The sequence below is a fragment of the Bufo bufo genome, chromosome 1, assembly GCF_905171765.1.
Source record: "Bufo bufo chromosome 1, aBufBuf1.1, whole genome shotgun sequence".
Taxonomy (NCBI): domain Eukaryota; kingdom Metazoa; phylum Chordata; class Amphibia; order Anura; family Bufonidae; genus Bufo; species Bufo bufo.
Window position 1 is genome coordinate 761,380,796 of NC_053389.1, and position 21,884 is coordinate 761,402,679.

At 45.2% G+C, this 21,884-nt stretch overlaps 1 protein-coding gene across 8 annotated transcripts in view; it reads left to right on the top strand.

Annotated features, from left to right (window-relative positions):
- Positions 1 to 21,884, top strand: part of LOC120986212 (CD209 antigen-like protein E) — a 113,794-nt gene that overhangs the window by 60,733 nt on the left and 31,177 nt on the right. For all 8 annotated transcript variants that reach the window (XM_040414646.1, XM_040414643.1, XM_040414645.1 and 5 more), the window contains 3 exons: positions 6,842 to 6,895; positions 9,670 to 9,821; positions 18,615 to 18,721. In XM_040414646.1, the coding sequence (XP_040270580.1) occupies positions 6,842 to 6,895; positions 9,670 to 9,821; positions 18,615 to 18,721 (313 nt within the window). The remainder of the gene's footprint in view (positions 1 to 6,841; positions 6,896 to 9,669; positions 9,822 to 18,614; positions 18,722 to 21,884) is intronic.

A 21,884-nucleotide genomic window follows, 5' to 3' on the forward strand; every position in this document is an offset into this window, starting at 1 on the left:
ACCGCTGGTTTCAGCAGGTGGCACTTGGACGGTTTTATCTTGAGGCCATATTTAGAAAGAACTTGAAACACCTCACCCAGGTGCTTTAAATGGTCCTCATACGTCTTGGAATATACAATGACGTCATCCAGATATAAGAGTACAGTCTCAAAATTCCTATGGCCTAAACAACGTTCCATCAGCCTCTGGAACGTTCCTGGAACGTTACACAGTCCAAACGGCATATAATTGAATTCAAACAGGCCCATAGGTGTAGTGAAAGCAGTCTTTTCTCGATCTTCCGGGGCCATGGGTACTTGCCAGTACCCACTGGTTAAGTCCAAGGTAGAGAAATAGGCTGATGACCCCAGAGCAGTCAAGGACTCTTCAATGCGTGGCAATGGATATGCATCTTTGTGGGTGATTTGATTAATTTTCCTGTAATCCACGCAGAACCTTATGCTGCCATCTTTTTTCCGGGCAAGAACTAGGGGCGCAGCCCAGGGACTATGGCTGTCCCGGATTATATTAGAGTCTTTCATCTCTTTTATCATTTCTTTCACAGACTGATAGGTAGTAGGTGGTATGGGTCTGTGCCTCTCCTTAATAGGAGGATGAGAGCCAGTGGGTATGGTGTGTTTGATTACACTGACCTCTCCGTAGTCCGTGGAGTGTTTGCTGAAAGCCTGGTGGTGCTCCTTCACCAGCTTCAGGACTCCCTCTATTTGCTCCTTTGGGGTGGATTCGTCCCCCACATGTAGTTCTTCCCACCAGGATGTTGTAGGGGTGCTGCTGCTCTGTGTGGTCTGGAACGCCTCCGTGGCAGGCAAACGGATCACATCCTGGAAAGACACTTGAAAAAGCTGAGCAACGGGGCAGTGTTTAAGGAGAGTAACGGGATGATCACCAAAGTTAATTAAACGGACAGGCACTTTACCTTGAGACACAGTCACCATGCTCTTGGCTGTCCGTACGAAGGGATGATTTTCAAAGGGAATAGGTTCCACTAGGGCTTGATAGTCCTGGCCCTGGATCCCTAACACCGCACGGCACCACAGGATGATCTGGGAATTTGGAGGCAGAATTACCGGTCGGTTATCCCGGATCCGGACAGTGCAAATTTCTCCTTTCTTGTTGGCGAACTTTTGTTGAGCACTCAGCACACTAATAGTCTTTTGGATAACTCTTCTGGAAGCAGGTGAGGCTGAAGATATAGTTTGATTTAAGGCGTCAAGCACTTTAGAGTAACAATTTTTCAGAACGTTAGTCCCTAAGATCACAGGGTGTCCTCCTTTATCTCCTGCTTGTACCACAATCACGCCTTGCTGTGGCAGGGTGGCTTGTCCCACTTGAAGGGTAGGTTCCCAATACCCATGCACTTTCACTGGCTTACCGTTGCTGGCAATGATATCTAGCCAGGACTCTGGTGGCTGGGTGAGAAGACTTGGATCCCAGAACTTGTCAAAGGCAGGCCGTTGAATGGTGGTGACCTGTGACCCAGTGTCCAAGAGGGCTTCAAAGGGTATCCCGTTGATGCATATATTAATTTTTGGACGGGATCCTACATACTTAGGCATCCAGCTTGGATCCTTTGGACCTACTGTTCTACCTCCCGAGGGGCGGTCCTCTGCCTCAGGGGTTGCCCGTTTAACTGCCAGCACATTGTTCAGTATGTCCATATTTCTTGCAGTGGTGACAGACAGGCTGTTTTCTGCTTCTGGGCCGGTACCTTGGTCGCCCATAAGGCTCTTTTGGATATACGTCTCCATATGCAGGTGGGAGCCTTGGAGGAAGAGGACTTTCATCTTCTAGTAATAATGGTCTCTCCCATTCCTCTATCTTTTTGCACACCTTCTCTAGACTTAGAGTAAGATGGTTCACTTGCTCCATGAGGGCTGCCACTACGTCTGTAACTGGAGCTTGGGTCGCCTGACTGACTCCTGCAGGTCCCACATTAACAGTCTTTGGTTGGCAAGCCTGGGGTTCATAGAAGGCTGCCGGCCCTGGAGCAGGGTTCTGGCCCAATATACTGATGGCCAATTCTTTAAAGTCCAGAAATGCACAGTGGGGGTGTTGAGCTGACAACATGCGTAGCTGGCCCTTTAAATGCTCATTACTTACGCCTGCAATGAATTGCTCTCTAAGAGTCCGGTCCTGGTCCTCAGCTTCTTTAGGATCCACTTGTACTACAGCTCTCAGTATCTCTTGTAAGGACAGGGCAAAATCACGGAGCGACTCCCCAGGTTGCTGCTTTCTGCTGAAGAAACGCATTTTAACTTCTGACACCGTTCTGGCCTCAAACGTGGTGCCCAATCGATCAAAGATCTGTTCCAGGCTACTTTTCTCAGAGCGGGGCCATGACATGACTTCCCTGCGGGCGGCCCCTTCCAACTGAGCTAGGAGGATCTCCATTTGCTGTTCGGCATTTATGGGGTAAAGCCGGAACAAGGCCAGTATCTGTTCCCTAAAGTCCTTTAACTTATGGGCTTCCCCTGAATAACGTGGGAACCAGGGGGCCCCAAAATAGTACGGCATAGTTAGCGGCATCATGCTTGGCGGTGCCGCGGTGGCAGGGGCCCTAGGGTCGGCTGGGGGTATTCCAGAAGGCGCGACTGGGGCCACCTGTCCGATTTCCTCAGGTGTGGACATGGCGTTGCTAGGTGGGTATGGCCCTTTAAATGTAGCAGAGTGGACCGGAGCGGCAATGAGAATAACTTTTTTTTTTTTTCACAGAAAAGTCTTTTGTCGCTAACGGGGCTCCCTCCGGTGCCCTGGCAGGGGTCGGGAACGTTCCGGTAAGGTAAATAGCGGAGCCGGCAACAGTTTTAAGTTGGTACTCACTCCGGTGGTGCTCGCTCCAAGTCTCGCGAGATGCGCGGCTACGGGCGTCGGACGTCCTGCGTACAGCGTCAGCAGGTGGGCGCGGCCTCTCGTAGCTCCGGGACTCAGGTAGGTGGCACCTTTTTCTCCAGACAGGGCGGCGTTCTTCCTCCTCGCCGGCTGGGTGATGACTCCGCCTGGTTCTTTTCGCGCCAAAGTCCTCTTTTTCGCGCCAAACAGTTCACCGGGCGCACTTGTAATCCACCTCAGGTTTAAGTGGCAAAATGGCTGTCTATTCACTGACAGCAAGCGGTGGCTTAAACAAGCAGCAAACAGTCCAGAAAACGTTATCTTCACACCGCTAATTATGACAGTTCTTTGGCCCAGCACTTTATAATAAAACGGTAGGGCTTGGTCACTTTAAGGCAGTTTTTTAGCACACAGTTTTATATCCGCAATGGCGCAGGAATGTTCCGTAAATCCTGTTTGTGACGCCAATTTATGCAGCACGCCAGACCTGCAGGGTATTGCGATGTGAGGTCACGGTTATAGGCAATCGAGGGTTGCTCACTGTATTGGAGAACCCTGGGCAGGCATGCGGCAGTGAATGAGAGGTAGACACAGTTCCTCTGGGGCACACTCGGCATGTAGGGACCAGGCCTGATGGTGGATGAGGTGCCCTGGATGTTACAGGTATTTTGAGTGCCTGGGGCAAGGTCCCTGTTGGTTTCAAGACGCCAGTGCCTGTAACAGTGGCACACCGATTTATAGGAGGAATAACTGAGTACTCAGTGGATAAACCAAACGTTGCTTTACTTGGTGAACACAGTCCAACTTTGTACATACAGTTACAGTTGATAGTGATGATAATGCAGTACCTTGAACAATACTCCACAAGCAGGTAGAATTTAAATAGTGGCAGGTATTAAATCATGCAAGATACTTGGAGGACACAACGGTTAATGCTTTGCAGTGCAATGCTGCTCTATTCCCTTCAGCTATTCTAGCTGGCTGGATCCCAAGGCCCGGATGCCTAAATGCTGGCTTTAATCCTTGGTATATAAATCCTTCCTCCAGTATTGGCGCTTGCTGTATTTTATAGAACCTCTGCCCATCAGGGTACTTATCTGACCTGGTATTGTCCTTACTCGGATTGAGGGTAACTGCAGGTTTCTCCCAGGAGGTGCTGTCCTGCAACTGGGGTGTCTCTACTGAGCTAAGCCTAGCCTCAGGAGCTTCAGGTGGACGAAGTAACTCCTCTAGTCCCCTGGAATGAACTACCACTCCCCAGTCTGGGCCTTCCTATATATATCTAGGGCTCTCTAGCTCCCTCTAACGTCTGGGAGGCTAAACTACACCCTGACAGGCCTGACACCCAGCTAACACAGGGAAATGCATACATATAACATTACAGGTAATAACAACACATTAACGTCTTTTGTGCAGTGCCCACCTTTACCTAGTGGGACACTACACATACAGTAAAAGATTCAAATTAAGCTTATCGCTCACCCACAAAGCTCTCCACAATGCTGCACCCCTTCAGTATATCTACTTGATCATCTATATCTACTATTCTACCCATGCTCTCCATTCTGCCAATGATTTAAGTCCTGATAATATCCTCCATAATCTGAACCTCTCACTCCCATCTCGAAGACTTTGGTTGCGCTGCACCAGTTCTGTGGAATGTGCTACCCTAGACAAACAGGTTAATTTCCAACTTATACAATACATGTACCCTAGCATTGTAAAATGCTGTGGAATATGTTGGCACTTTATAAATTAAGATTATTATCTGGTGTCATGGCAATACTCCAAGCCTGCGGTGTGCATGGGTGCTGCATCACTCACCTAGCTGCTGCCTGGGGCTGGCGGTCAGACTCCTATGTCCCAGCTTCTAGGTCTCTTTCTATGTGTGTCTATTCATTGAACTTCTCCCTGCAGCCCTTTAAGGGTTAATTCCCCTTTTTGCTCTGCGTTCATCTGTTTGACTAATGAACTAATCAGCCCTCCTCTACATGCTGGGCTGTTTGTTTCATCCCTTGCTTGAGCAATAGATTACATGTTGGCTTCACTTGCTTTCTGGGCCCAACCAAAAAGCTATAACCCGTTTGTCTGTCTGTGTACCTACGTCTGCCTGTTTCCTGGATCCTGACTTGGCTCATGGCTGTTCAGTGCCTGATCCTGAGCCTCATGCCATGACTTCAGGACTGTTTCACGGATTCGCATCTACTCTGCATGCCCGGATCTCTGCTCATTTCCTGGCTATTTGCATTGCCTAATCCATTGGTGCTTGGCACCAGTGTCTCTGACCCCAGTGGTACTATTCCAATAGGTAGTAACCTGGTGGCTTCACTGCATAGAAGGCCAGATCCCTGTATACGGATTAAAGGGTGAAAACCAGGGGTCCGCCAGGATAATGCCCTTAGGACTAGCCCAAAGTTGAACTGTTGGTTGGCACAGTGTGTCCAAACTCACTCCCTATAACATCTGGGTACTAGTAAACTGCATACAACATATGTCCTGGAGGAGTAAAACTGTAGAGAATGACCTGGGTATTCTTGTCTATCATAGACTAAATAACAGCACAATGTCAATCAGCTGCTTCTAACTCCAGCAGAATTATGTTGTGTATAAAACTGCCATGGCCTTGTAGGACAGGGATCTAATATTACCACTTTACAAATTATTAGTGCTGCCTCATCTAGAATATGCTGGTCAGTTCATAGCAAGTATACCCTATATTTATAAAAACTGCTAAGAAGGGCAACTAAGCTGATAAGGGGAATAGATGATCTTAGTTATGAGGAAATATTAAAATAATTCAATTTCTTGGAAGGGTGGGGGCATGATTGATTTATATAAATACATAAATGACTGATAAAAACTATGAAGAAAGAAATGAATGAAAAAGTTCAATCTCCAGAGGCAACATGACTTCTTCACCATAAGAGCTGTGAATCTATCAAATAGTCTTCCTCAGGAGGCAGCTGCTGGCTTCAAAAAAATCTCAGATGATTTCTTACAGCAAAATAACATCAGCATTTGTTGTAATGTATACTATTCTGGTCTCCCAGATTCCTTCCATTCATCTACCTCATTCTCCATCCTTTGATTGAACTTGATAGATTTTTTTTTTCCAACCATACTTAATAAGAATCTATACACACTTGTCTCTTTCCATCTTCTTTTGTGACCCAAAAAGGTAAAAAAAATTGCTTGCCAGCAGACTCCATTCATTTCATTGGGACTTACTGAAAAATGTCTTGAAATACTTTTTTGTAGTCCAGTATGGCTAACAGCATCCAGTATGGCATGCAGCATAACTCTGCATCATCACTCCATAACCATAGAGATCCACTATTTTGCTACAAACTTGAAGATACTGTCAATACCTCCCTGTATCTCAGCTTCCAAGATGCTTAAAGGGGTTCTCATGCTTTTCATAAAATCCTGGCACTTTCTGTTGTGTTTAGGAAAGATAGTTTGGTCAGTACATACCCGTCCGTTGTGCCGCCATTACCACCGCCTAAGCCCAGACTGGCTGTGGGGTCCTCTGCTCAGGTACTGACTGGATTTCTCCCCAGGTCTTCCTGTTCAGCTGCATATACAGTATATGCAGCTGAACAGGAAGACTGAAGAACATGTTTGGTAGTGACCCAAGCAGAGAAGTCAGCAGCCAGTCAGAGAGGGAAGCATCAGAGGAGCAATGGCTGGGTAAGTACTGAGCAGATTATCTTTCCTACAGAGGACAGAAGATTCTAGGATTTTATGAAAAGCCTGTATAACCCCTTTAAAGTGTACTGGAAACCGAGATACAGGCAGTTACTGGTATGGAGGAGGTATCCTACGGTTATTGTAACTACAGTTGTATCCACATCTGTAGATTTTAAGTGGATTTGGGCTATGATTAAATTGCTTACCACTTTCTCTGATTCCACCATATATTTTTGTATGACGTGGTTCCTAATATTCATATCTCAAAGATGTCCACCCTGTGCTATTTCTCTAAATAATTAAACATAAATCTTTATTACAGAAAATGTCAAACAGAATTTCCTCCAGGATATCAAAGCTATTAACAAGACCTTGGGTAAGTCGTATAAAAACGATGGTCCTCTGAAGTTTTTTATGCATCAGTTTGTTGCATATCCTTTGTTAGTGGCAGACTAGCCCCACTGTAAAGATATGACATTAATGGGGTCCACAGAAATTTATTGATAATTCTGTATAAAAATCAGGAGTATGTCCAATGTACAACCAATGTGCACCCCAATGTTAGGAAATAAAACAAACCCAAATTGGATTGATGTTCCATCATGCTGACATCCAACCAATCTACTAAAACTGATCTAATCTTAATGAGTAGGATAGCAATAGGGTATGACGACTTGGAGCGTCCGAATATCACTGTTAAAATAATGTCTATTTAAAATAGGATCAGTTTTAACAGATAAATCTCACCACTGCACGGGTGATGCTCAGTCTGTCCTCCTGATAAGCCGGTCTGCAGTGCTGGCCAAATTCCACTTGTCACTTCAACGGTCCAGTGGTCTTTATAGCTTATTCTTTCCAGGCATTCGGTATGGTAATCCACCGTAATAAATCTCGGCGGGAAAGGAAACTTTAAGATAACGTCACTTATAGCTATTTTGCGTACCCTCGTGCAAAAGTGGCAACTCAGAAGAAAAAATAGAGAGAAAACACCTCATGCAGGACATAATAGTAAAGGAGTTTGTTTTATTCGGTTATACTCGCATAAGTGAATCTTTTAAAAAGCATATCATGATAAAAACGCAGATCCCTCTGCCCGACCGGTTTCGCCAGTAGCTGCTTTCTCAAGGGCTGTTTGCGAACAGTCCACAAAATAGCTATAAGTGAGGCATAAGTTTCCTTTCCCAACGAGGGTGGATTACCATACCGAATGCCTGGAGGGAATAAGCTATAAAGACCACTGGACCGCTGAAGTGACAAGTGGAATTTGGCCAGCACTGCAGACCGGCTTATCAGGAGGAGAGACTGAGCATCACCCGTGCAGTGGTGAGATTTATCTGTCAAAACTGATCCTATTTTAAATAGACTTTATTTTAACAGTGATATCCGCACGCTCCAAGTCGTTGTACGCTATTGCTTTTCTATGATCACGAGAGTGTTTTGTGACTTGTTCTGAGCTGTATGTGATCCGTGTATTTTTATTTTATTTTATTAATGAGTAGGATAGCCTTACATTATATGACATTGTTAAAAGGGGTCCCCTACCAATTTGCCAAGAGGACTTCAACAACCATTCATATAGTACATCCGAATATATACAATATGCATAGAGTTATGAAGAAAAACAAGTCCACCTTCCTTTAATTCCATGGTTTTATGTATCAGGACATAATAAAAAACATCTGGTTCTTAAAAGGTCTTAAAATTAGTTAAATACAACCTCAGATGAAGCACAACACACAAGAGATTGCACGTGCCATTATTTATTCACCAAAAATAAACCCAAAATAGAAAAGCCATGTGTGAACAACTAAGTCCACCCCATGAATCAATAGCTTGTAGAACTACCTTTAGCAGCAATAACTTGAAGTCATTATTTTTTGTATGACTTTATCAGTCCTTCACATCGTTCTGGAGGAATTTTGACCCACTCTTCTTTACAATGTTTCTTCAGTTGATTAAAGTTTGTGGGATTACTTTTATGCACAGCTCTATCAAGGTCCCACCGAGGCATTTCAGTGGGGTTAAGGTTTGGTCTTTGACTAGTCCATTGCAACACCTTGATTCTTTTGTTTTTCAGCCATTCTGTTGTAGATTTGCTGGTGTGTTTCATATCCTTGTCCTTTTGCATGACCCAGTTTTGGCCAAGCTTTAACTGTTGGAGACTCTCTAATACTTTGGTATACAAAGAAGTTCATGGTCAACTCAATGACTGCAAGGTGGCTAGGTCCTTTGGCTGCATAAGAAGCCCAAGTCATTACCCCTCCCCTCACCATGCATGACAGTTGGTATAAGATGTTTGTGCTGATATTTTATATTTGGTTTTCCTTAAATGTGCGCTGAGCATTATTCTTTGGGTCTTGTCTACCCAAAGAACATTTTTTGTAGAAGTCTTGTGGATTTTTCAAATGCAACTTTGCAAACTTAAGCCGTGCTGCCATGTTCTTTTTAGAAAGAAGAGGCTTTCTCCTGGAAACCCTCCCAAATAAGCCATACACATTTAGTCTTTTTCTAATTATACTGTCATGAACCTGAAGATTTAACATGCTAACAGAGGCCTGTAGAGTCTTAGACGTAGCTCTTGGGTTTTTACACTCTCTCTGAACATTGCACATGTCTGACCTTAGGTGAGAATTTGCTGGGACATTCACTCTTGTGGAGAATGTCAACTGTCTCGAAAGTTTTCCACTTGTAAATAATCTTTCTCACTGTAGAATGATGGATTTCAAATTGTTTGGAAATGGCTTTATAACCCTTCCCTGATAGACGGGCTGCAACAATTATGCCAATGATGTCTTCCCTCCTTGGCATTGTGTTAACATATGCCTGAATGTTCCAGACCAGCAAACTGCCAAAACGTCTGCTTTTATAGAGTTGATCACACTGGCTAATGATCAATTAATCACTGGCATTTGATTGGCAGCACTGGACTTCTACTTAGTCTTTTACTTCTTATGGAAGCAGTATGGATGTAATTAATTTTTCACACACAGCTTCCGCATTTTGGCCTAGTTTTTGTTAAATAACAAATAACACTGTGTAATTTGTCATGTGTTCATCGGAGGTTGAAAGTTTTTCTAAAGAGAGCAGTAATCTGTCGTCTTCTCTTCTGTAGGTAGCTCTACATCATTTATCATTTTCTCTCCCACTCAGAGATTGTCTGCAGAACTTGCCCCCCTGAATGGAAGCCAATAGGTCTCTTCTGTTACTACTTCTCTACAGACACATTGTCTTGGGACAATGCTAAAGATGAGTGTGTCAGAAAAGGATCAGCACTTGCATTTCTCAAAAATAAGGACGAGACGGTATGAATCTATGGATTTCAGTCACATTGCTTCTTTGGCATCGTGGCTTACATTTTTAAAGGAGCCATGAAAAATATAACAAGATGTGTAATAATTCATTTGACAAATCTGTTATGATATGTTGAGGCAGGGTCACATTAATATTGGGTGGTACCTCCCCTTGCTGCGATACAGACTGCCACATTTGTATGGTAATGTCATACAGAAGCTGGATATCCTCCGGTGCTATCTCATTCCAAGCTCTTTCAACTTAGACACGTATTTCAGCCAGCTGGTTGTTGGATGCTGTGTATGGGCGATCCGTTGCCCCATCTAATGCCACACATTCTCGATATGGGAGAGATCTGTTGATTGAGCTGACCATCTGGATAACCTGAAGAGCATATTGTGTACTGTGGGAAGTGCGGTGGAGGGGCCTTAATTCTACAAAAATCCCATAGGTGGAACCTGCACCTATCAGACATGGGTGCCATGTCCTAGTGATATGCCACCAATGTGTGATTTTGGCCAATTCCTTAAAAGGTATTATCATTCCCTTTACACCAAAAAACTGGTACCAAAAAGTCACAAAGTTGGGTACCTGCACACCATAATTGTGCAAAGTTGTGCTACTTTTTGGGGATTTCGTGCCCTGCTCAACACTTTTCCAAGAAGCAGTCAGTGTGCGGACGGCGTAGCTGTCCCATCACATTTGTTATCATCTTAGCCAGGAAACTGTCATAGATTATAGCAGAATTCTACCCCAGTTGTAGATTTCCATTTTGGTGCATGGACCTGCACAGAGGCACCACAATCATAAAAACGCTGTGTGCCTCTTAAAAATTATGGGCAGCACGGTGGCCCAGTGGTTAGCACTGGTGCCTTGCAGTGCTGGGGTCCTAGATTCAAATCCGACCAAGGGCAACATCTGCATGGAGTTTGTATGTTCTCCCAGTGTTTGTGTAGGTTTCCTTTGGGTTCTCCGGTTTCCTCCCACACTCCAAAGACATACTGATAGGGACCTTAGATTGTGAGCCCCATTGGGGACAGTTGGATGCTAATGTCTGTAAAGCGCTGCGGAATATAGTAGCGTTATATAAGTGTATAAAATAAATAATAATGGTGCATCTGATGCCAGGGGGGACAGAGTAAAGGGGTTGTCCGGGTTCAGAGCTCTTAAACCCGAACATATCCATTTTCTGGAGTTCCGATGACGAACCGGGCTCTCCATAGGGCTGTCAGACGTCCAGTGAGCCTGTAAAACGGCTAGGGCAGCGCTAAAGCCCTCCCATAAGAGCCGGTGATGTCACAGAACGCACTGCTGGGCAGAACACAAGCGCATGAACTGCTCCGATGCTCAAGTCAGGGGAGCTGTCTGGGTGAAATTATGGGTATGTCCGGGTTCAGCTATGAACCGTTTAACACCGACCTGTAATATGCTGGTAATATGCGAGCTGCCATCTTAAGTCCTTACCTGTGCCTGTGCGCGAGCCGGTCTGAAATGAAATGCAGTCACCGGGAGCAGGCAGTTCCGAGAACAGCCTCCGGGGGCCTTCATCGGGCTTCTCGGAACGGCCTGCACCCGGAGACCGCATTTCATTTCAGACCGGCTCGCCGGACTTGTCAGTTAAGATGGCAGCTCGTATGTGTTCGCGGGCGAACACTGCAAACTGGCCATCACTGATGTAAATGTCCCATAAATGCTTCCTAAGTTTTATATCTTAATAGCAGTCAGATCTCCATTCTGAAAAACAGCTCTAAAGCCCCTGCATAGGCTAAAAGTTAAAGGGGTTGTCCGGCAACATAAAATGTGAATGTTTTACAAATGTAAACTTCCATTTTTGCGTTTTCATTTTTCGTCCTAAGTTTTTTATTTTTCCGTTCACATAGCCTTATGAGGGCTTATTTTTCCGGGACAAGTTGTACTTTCTAATGGGACCATTTACGGTTGCATACAATGAAGTGGAAAGAGGGAAAAAAATCAATTCTGAAATAGTTTTTTTTTAGATTTTTTACACCGTTCACCTTCATTCTCCAGGTCAGTACGATTACAGCGATAACCATTTCAGGACCGGCAGAAGTTGTGTCTTTAAACACGGCACCCGATCGCAAGTGCAGCGGGCGCCATAGCCGCTGGTTTCTGCTCTTTAAAACAGCAGAGACCCACGGCACATGTATGCAATCAGCCATATGGCTGATTGTATATATTTTCCCCCTTTAGATGCTGTGGTCAAATATGACCACAGCTTCTGATCAATACAGAAGCAGAAGCCACGCGCTCCTGCTCCGGTTGAGATCGGGGAACCTGTTACAGTACACTAATAGCCCAAAGCCTCAAGCAGGCTTCGGAGTCTATTCGAGGAATCTACCAATACATGCCACTAGGTTGCAGCACTATATTGTTATATTGCTATATAGCCATCAATGAACACAATGGGAAATATAATGATTGCCAGTTATAGTCACGCAGAGTGAAAAAAAGAGGAAAGAGGGAAAAAAATTCCAAGTTGGGTGGAATTGGGAAAAAAAGCAATTATGGCATAGTTTTTTTTTAGATTTTTTACACCCTTTACCTTCATTCTCCAGGTCAGTACGATTACAGCGATACAACAGTAGTATAATTTTTCTTGCGTTTTAATACTGGGATAAAAAAAATTCAAATGTAAAATATAAGAGTGAAACTGGATTGCACATCCTCAATACTATGCTTTTGTCTAATAACTGCTTCTCAGCATAATAAAAATCGCTTCTCAGCGCAATATATCGCATACCTACCCCTATGTTAAATACTGTACATGAGGCATTGGTATACAATTTGATCAAAAAGCATAGGCCCACTCACCACGACAAGGCTGCCTCTTTGAGTGGGAACCTAATCTAAATAAAAAATAAAATAAAAATTGAAAGACTTGAGAAAAAAAAATATTTTTTAATCACCATATTCTGACCCCTATAACTTTTTTGTCGTTATGTGTACGGAGCTGTGTAAGGGCTCATTTTTTGCAGGGCGATCTGTTCTTTTTTAGTGATACTACTTTGAAGGTTGTGTGACCTTTTGAGCACTTTTTATTTAAAAAAATTCTTGGATAGTTGAAGTGACAAAAAATTTCAAATTGCCTCCCCCCCCGTTAATTATTAATAATTAATATTGTCATATTTTAATTGTATTGGCATTTTCACATGCGGCGATGCCCATGTTTTTTTTATTTATTTTTTTAAGTCTTTTTATTTTAAGGAAAGGGGGTAATTTGAACTTTTTTGTAACTTTTTTTTTTCTTTTTTTAAGTCACTCTGGGTGACTATAACTGGCAATCATTATATTTCCCATTGTGTTCATTGATGGCTATATAGTCATCATTGAACACTTCATTTTCAATATAACAATATAGTGCTGCAACCTAGTGGCATGTGTTGGTAGATTACTCTAATAGACTCCGAAGCCTGCTTGAGGCTTTGGGCTATTAGTGTACTGTAACAGGTTCCCCGATCTCAGCCGGGGCAGGAGCGCGTGGCTTCTGCTTCTGGATTGATCAGAAGCTGTGGTAATATTTGACTACAGAATCTGAGGGGGAAAATATATGCAATCAGCCATATGGCTGATTGCATACATGTGCCGCGGGTCTCTGCTGTTTTAAAGAGCAGAAACCAGCGGCTATGGCACCCGCTGCACTTGCGATCGGGCGCCATGTTTAAAGACACAACTTCCGCCGGTCCTGAAATGGTTAATATGATTACGAAATCTGCAGCAATCTCCCAGTTCAGACCCCTTCTTCTGGTTCTGAAACCTCTCATTCACACTGACACAGGCATTGAGCTGCCTAACCTACAGAGGAGAACCTAGCCACTGGAGGGGTAGGGAAGTGGAATCGGACTGGAGGGAAGTTTTTGGCATGGTGTATCAGCTGTAGAGCATGTATGACAGTAATACTGCAGAACGGGTCAACCATAAAGGTCACCACAGTATAGATGTCCCTATGCACTCAAAGGCCATTTGTGTAGGGATTGACTAGCGGGGATGCAGCCAGCCAGTAGCGCAGGGGCAACACGTGAGGTGCACGGTGGACCGATGAGGGGCCAAATTATAACACACAGTTCATCAGTTTACTTATGGTTAGCAGAAAGCCTCCCTGGGCTGGCAACACAGTGTTGAGGTGGACAGCACGAAATCCTACAGGGCACGCTCTGTGTAAGGAAGCATCAGCCAAGATGGTGGTCGAGGTGCCCTTGATGTTAGGGGTGCTTAGGGTGCTTGTTGCGGTTGAGTCCCTTGATGGTTTTTGTCGTGATGCCAGTATCGTTAATGGTGGTACAACCATTAGTAGTAATCAGGGCTTTTTTTCTGGCTGGAACGCGCCCGAACGGCGTTCCGCCACCTATTTTCGCCAACTCGTCCCGCCCCCCTTTAGTTACTGGGCCCAGCCGGCCCACTGCTAGTGGCGTCGCTAGAGGGGGGCGAGGGGGGGCCCCCCTATGTTGTTCTGTGCCCCCCGCTGATTCTCCCAGGTGAATACTAATGAGCGCTTCCATTATGGAAGCGCTCATTAATGTACCGAAGGACCAGGAAGTGGTGAACGCTCTGTACTTACCACTTCCTGGTCCTCGGCTGTCGGCTGTGCAGGGCTGCGCACAGCGCGAGGGCGCTCTGTGACCTCACGCTGTGTGCGCCAGTTCAGAGCAAAGTCGACTGAGGAGAAAGAAAATTGCAGGTGGCGTCCGTCCAGGAGCAGGAGAGGTAAGTGTTTTCTTATTTTATAAAAAATGTGGCTGCTGGGGGCATAATGGGGGCTAATTGGAGGCATATGCGGGCTAATTGGAGGCATATGGGAGCTAATTGGAGGCATATGGGAGCTAATTGGAGGCATATAGGGGCTATGGGGGCTAATTGGAGGCATAAGGGGCTAATTGGAGGCATATGGGGGCTATGGGGGCCAATTGGAGGCATATGGAGGCTAATTAGAGGCATATGGGGGCTAATTGGAGGCATATGGGGGCTATGGGGGCTAATTGGAGGCATATGGGGGCTAATTAGAGGCATATGGGGGCTAATTGGAGGCATATGGGGGCTAATTGGAGGCATATGGGGGCTAATGATGCATAATGGGGGCTAATGAGAGGCATCATGGGGCTAATTAGAGACACAATGGGGGCTAATTAGACTATTAGAGGCATATGGGGGCTAATGAGGCATATGGGGGCTAATGAGGTATAATGGGGGCTAATTAGAGACATAATGGGGGCTAATTAGGCATATGGGGGCTAATAAGAGGCATAATGTGGGCTAATGAGGCATAATGGCTTATAATGGGGGCTAATGAGGCATAAGGGCTGATATGGGGGCTAATGAAAGGCATGGGGGCTGATATGGGAGTGATGAGAGGCATAATGAGGGCTAATGAGAGGCATAATGTGTCATCCACAGATGCCCCCATAACAGTGTGTCTTCCACAGATCCACCATAACAGTGTGTCTTCCACAGATCCACCATAGCAGTACGCCTGCGCACTGACGAGAGACAGAAAGAAGGGGAAAGAATCCGCGGAAGCAAGCAGAGGACGGCACAGCAGACGACTGAATAGCTTCTTTTGTAAGTAAATTGTTTTATTATAAATGTGTCCCTGCATACCACAATTCTCTCGTATTTTGTAATCTTATTTATACTTATTTTGTTTTTGCCCCCCCCATTTTTGACTGTGGTATCTTTGTGCCCCCCCTATATATTGTTCCTAGAGTCGCCACTGCCGCGGGCACTGGCAGCCTGGCTGTCAAGACCGTCACTGGCAATTTTACTTTCATCCCTGTTCTCTAAAGGGGCGGTTTTTGGGGGGCGGTCCTAGGGGTGGGTAGGGGCGTGGCCAGAGGAGGGGGGGTGAGTTCCACCACCTTTTCTCTGAGAAAAAAAGCCCTGGTAGTAATAATAAGGTAGACAGTGGTAAGATGCAACTCACAACTTTTACTGTTGATGACTTTGGTTGCAGCAGTACAAAAATGCAGTCTCTTGATGGTACAAAGTTGATTCTGCAAATCCACTGTTTCTAGGCTTTTTAGGTTTTTAGTTTGGAGCAGTGGGTTAGGTGTACCTGGTTCCTATTGATGTGCTGGATCCTATTCCTTGTTATTTCCCTACAAGCTGAACATTTAGACAGGAAAACTGTCTCTCAGAAGTTTGGTGTGGCTGCCAGAAGCTATAGATCCTCCACCATGCAAAGGTGTCTGTGGCCCTCAATAATGGCTCTTATCACCGATGATTCCTTAGGAAGCTTGTTTCTTTTCCAGGGAGGCAAACTCTTCTCCTACTGGTCAGGGATGGAAGTCTATAGTCCAGCCACAGAAGGAAAACACCTCACATCTTAGTACAACTGTAACATCCTAAATTATGTTACTAAACTTCGGTTCCCCTGCTTCATAATGTTAGGTTTATGCATAATGTCATCTGGTATAAGTTTGCATCATTTTCCCCATAATGTGCATTTTCCTGGCCTGTTACATTGTATTTATGCTGTAATATCCATGTACACCAGCAGGTGGCAGCAGTATGTAGCAGAACCAAGCCAGTTAGTATATCTAGACTGGAATACACCATTCCAGGCTAGCTTCCCCTATCTGAGGAGGAGTGGAATGTTCCCACATCCTACTTCAGAGGGAGGACAGAAAGTTCTAGGCAGTGTACCAGCCACCCCCTGTTGGGGTAGGCTGTGTCAAATAGGAGCTCCCAGAAACAGGGATCCCAACCAAGGATTTAGGCCTCCTTAAGGCCCAAGATCAACATTCCCAGCCTGAGTTCCTTACCTCAGCTGGATGACAAAGAAAGCAGCCATCTTCAGAACTACTAGATCTCCAGGAAGAAACCACCATTCCCTGCGAGCAGTCCTGTGAGTACAGATTCCAAATACAAGGAGAAGATAAGTACCTCCATAGCTAGTCAGGCCCAAACAAAGCAGAAGATAGACAGAGCAGAAGACAGATACCTGCCAGATTCTTAAAGGCGTATGTACTAGATGCAGAATATATATATATATATATATATATATATATATATATATAATTCCTGCCACATATTGCCAATACCTGCTGGTATCCTAGACTATTGCTGTAAATTGTATGGATCTAAAGCTGCATAAGATAAGGATACTCAATTTGTTGCATGTGAGCCAGGATACAGGAGTCCGGCCGTACTAAGGTAGGAGACACCGTTGACACAATACAGAGACAATATCCCCCTCTGGCATTCCTAACCTAGTACATGAGCTATACCATCTTAAAGGGCCCTTCTACAGTACCTGAGCAAGCTGCAACTGGCGTCACAAACTTATTTACACCTAAATCTGACCCACTGCATAGCAGCCCCAATGACCCAGTGTCCTGCTCATTGCACAACCTCATAGCGACGTTGGCTCCACTCACTAATCTATGTCATGGAGTCTACATACTCTCCCACTAATCTGATCTGACTTCCTCAGATCTGCTCTCTTCTGAACTACATTTTCTTATCTCCCTCTATTCTACCTCACTAGGCCTGACCTAGGTATATATATAAGACCTAAGCTCTATCCCCATCTAGTGGTGGGATGTATAAATTACACCTAATCTGCCTGTTAACAGGGATTTTGCAGATACATTAATACAAAGTACCACAATACAACATAATACATTGTTAAGATCAAAAAGTGCTTTTAAAGAGGACCTTTCACCGATTCTTACCCTATGAACTAACTATACAGATATGTAGAGCGGCGCCCGGGGATCTCACTGCACTTACTATTATCCCCGGGCGCCGCTCCGTTCTCCCGTTCTCCCCTCCGGTATCTCCGCTCACTAAGTTATAGTAGGCGGAGATACCAGTCCCTAAGTTATGGTAGGCGGAGTCTGCCCTAGCGCTGGCCAATCGCAGCGCAGAGCTCACAGCCTGGGAGGTTATTTTCTCCCAGGCTGTGAGCTCTGCAATGCGATTGGCCAGCGCTAGGGCAGACTCCGCCTACCATAACTTAGGGAACGGAGATACCGGAGGGCATAGCAGGAGAACGGAGCGGCGCCCGGGGATAATAGTAAGTGCAGAGAGATCCCCGGGCGCCGCTCCACATGTATGTATACTTAGTTCATAGGGTAAGAATCGGTGAAAGGTCCTCTTTAAGCAGTGCCCACAAACACGTAGTGGGACGCTGCAGGGACAACCTCTATATTGTAAACTGAACTACCTAAAAACACATTGCTTATATGTATAAAATATGTATTATAAATATTATGGAAAATAAAAACTATGGGGATAATATATTAAGACTTTCTTTCTTACGCCAGTCATAAGAAACCTCATTGATGTACAAGGCACTAGAATTATTAGCAAGGTATTAATTGGGACATCTTCGGAGTTGCGGGCGCCAGAGTTGGTATAGAATTCGTGTGTACTAGTTTTCTGACACACATACAGTATTGGTAAATGTGTTGGGTCAATGGTGACTCGCTCCCTTCCTTTCAAACACTGCTCACTTTTTGTAAAAGTGGTGAGGGTGGTGGAAAAATTCAAAAGTTGCACATTTTAGCATAAAATAGCACTGAGACCGAAATTTGCGGCTTTTGCACCCCAGAAAACTGGCATACAAGAATGATACATTCCCCTAGGAAAGGGATGTCTAGGAAAAATCTAACCACTAGGAGTGCTCTTGAGTTTCCCTAGAGTCAGGCAAAATTCCATACCGTATGTGAACATGAAACTCGTTTCATTTACTCATTTTTGAACAATCAAAGTGGGCTTTTTGATGCATTAGACTTTATTAAGAAGTTCAGGTAAACATTTTACAGGCCTGCTTTATGCTATTCTAGGATGCCTTGAAAGCTTCCCTTGAAAATGGCAGGTACTGGATTGGACTGAGACGTGATACAGACCCTGGAAAATGGAAATGGGTGGATGGATCAATGTTGACTCACAGGTAAATATGATTTCTACTTAATTTACAGGGACAATCAAGCATTGTTAGTACACCTAAGCTTCATATATGTAACAATATGGCTCACAGTGGCAATACTCATAGAGGTTTGTAGGAGGTGGTTCTCCTTTAAGAATAATTGCAGACCACAATGAGCACCCGGGAATCTATTTCTTTACAAAAAGGCACAGGAAGCTTGATGGTTGCAACAATTTTGATTGTTGCACAAAGGCACAGTACTTGAAAATAATTAACTTGCAGTTCTCATGCAGTTCTACACCAGGGACCATGCACTATACTGGTCCGATGAGAGAGGCCATTGTTTCCCCCCCCCCCCCCTTTCTTCAGTGCCATAGTGAGTCTTCGAGAGGCTACCCAAACTTTCTGCATGCCCCACCAAGTAGGTATTCATGGGGATGCACCAGCCTCTCCATATTCTTTGCCCAGCACCTCCTGAGGTCCTTCGTTAATGTAAAGTCACCACCTACTTGGCAGCAAGCATGCAACGTGCAAGTGACACAGTTTTAGGCCACCACGTGGTCACATAGCCATGGGCCACATTCCTCCATATTAAAGTAGTCCACATACAACATGAAACTATTTGAACTTACACATAACTCAATGCCATCAGGCCACTCCTTACTAATCACAGCGTACTTTCACTATCTTCCAGGTCCACACTGACACCTCCTCCTGTAGACAGGACATGGTGAACCTACCAACCCAACTATAACACAAGCTTCACAGACAGTGTTGGGGCACACAAGACAATAGAACATAACTAGCACACCACACACACACCATATGTATAAAACTATATCACAACCCAAATATGTTCCCAAGGAGCAATGCAGACAGCCCTCCCCACCTGAACCAACAAAATCCATAAGCCTGTCTCTCACCCCACAGCACACTGCTCTCCTGATAGGAGTCCTCTGGAGCCACAGTTTTCCATCTCTTCAGGCACATCTCACAGGTTGAGCTGGCGCCTCCTGCAACCACTTCTTCACTATTTTAACTATTTTCACTTAATTTTCCAAGACAATACCAGCAAATTCACCTTGAAAAATAAGCGGGGCTTACATAAATTGGGTAGGTTTGAGGTGTGCACATGGCCCTGACTTAAAGGGTTTCTGTCATCAGAAATTACGTTATGTAGCTGACTGACTTTAGCTCCGAGTGCTTCCTTCACTCACTGCGCCTGAGCCGAATACTAAACGGGGCGGCGCCTGTGCAGTGAGCAAAGCCAGCGCAGGCGCAGTGAGTGAGTCCGGCAGCAGGACAGCATCCTTCACTCACTGCGCCTGCTCCGAATACTAAATGGGACAGCGCAGGCGCAGGATTTAATGGACGAAGAGGAGAACTCGCCAGTCAATCAACTGGACCTGGGCGTGACCAAAGGGTAAGTAGACCGAGCCTCTAGGTGCTGAAGCAACGCCCTTATAGCACCTAGAGGCTCATTAGCATATTTTAAAAGTGCTTATTTTAAGAGAACGGCGGCAGGCAGGGAGTTATAAATCACACTGCTGACATTAGCCCATCGCTAATGTCAGTCTGCTACATAATGTAATTTCTGATGACAAAAACCCTTTAATTATGCCATGACTTTACCAATGAAAATTTAGTAGCATTAGATATTTATTTTTCTCTGCAGAATTCTTGAGAGACTTTTCTGAGGTTTCCTCGTTATGTCCCTGCTAAGACACGGCCATCTAGTAATAATTAATAATGCAGTGTACTTTTTATTTTTTTTATATATAGAATTTTTTAGATCAGGAATATAATATAGCGGTATATATATATATATATATATATATATATATATATATATATTGTGACACAGTGAGAGGTTTTGTCTGGGAAAACAGGTATTTTCCTCCCAACATGTGCTGCTGGGCTGATTTACAGCCAGCGAGATCTCTGTGTTGGGATCTGGGAGCCTTGTGTCTGGATGAAGGCCTGTTTGGCGTGAAAACCGGTTGCTGCTGCTATGGTCAAGGACTCTTTGAAGCAGAATTGCTGCATGGTGTGAATTAACACCAACACCGCAAGGTGACTTTTTCTTTGATTATGACTGCATGTTTTGTCACTAGCCTAAAGTGTGAATAAAACACTGAACTGTTTGATCCGAAGAACTTGTTGTTGCCTCTATATCGCGTCCGCTAATCCTGTCTACCAGAGCGAAACCCCACAATTGGTGGAGGATGTGGGCATGAGCAGTGAGGCTGGCGTGAACGCAGATTTTTTTGGTTTCTGCATTTTTTTCAGGCATGGTTGTATGTGGTACATAAACCAGCTGTATTACAACCAGTGCCCCACGACAAAATGGAGGCTGTTGTGAAGGCCCTCATGAAGGCTAATCTGCAACAGCGAGAGTCAAACCTGCAGCAATGCGAGGCTAATAAGCAACAGCCAGCAGGAGACTAACCAGTTGCTGCTACAACACATGATGGCTTTACAGACAGCAGGAGCAATCCCGAGCGTCCACGATGCCCGGAAAGCAGTCCGTGCCGTGATTCCTAAAATGACCCCCGCAGACGACATCGAAACCTACCTGGCGATGTACGAAAAAATGGACATCTATCACGGTCGGCGTGGCTATCACATACGTGACACAGAGGGAGGGAACGAGGAAGGCCCTGCCCAAGTGAGAGGGAAGATGGTGACCCCTGACTCACCTGGCGGCTGGCACCTGGCTGCCCTGACGTCCCTAGACGGGTTCCTCACCCGTACGCCGATCACGTGCCTAAAGCCCTGGCTTTCCCTGAGCTGAGCCCTAGGTAGTGAACAGGGCGATGGGAACACTAGTCCGCACCACTAACTCTAAGGGAAAACACCAAGGTGAGGACAGACAACACAGACTCAGGGCCGTTTCTAGGGGCGGGCGGGACGGGCGGCCGCCCGGGGCGCTGTCAGAAGGGGGGCGCCGGCAGGGGCGCCCTGTGTGGTGTAAAAAAATAAAAAATAAAAATTGGTTATATATAATTGCCGGCCGGCAGTGCCCGTCATGCTGCGCCTCCTGAGCGCTTGCCGCCCCTCTAAAGAATCTCCTGCCTGCTGTCTCTGCTCTGTGCTCATGTTAATGTAGCGTGGCCGAGCTCTGTTTGGTCCGCGGTACAGGAGCATTTGTTTCCTGTACCCGGCCGGACTGACAGGAAGTGCTCAC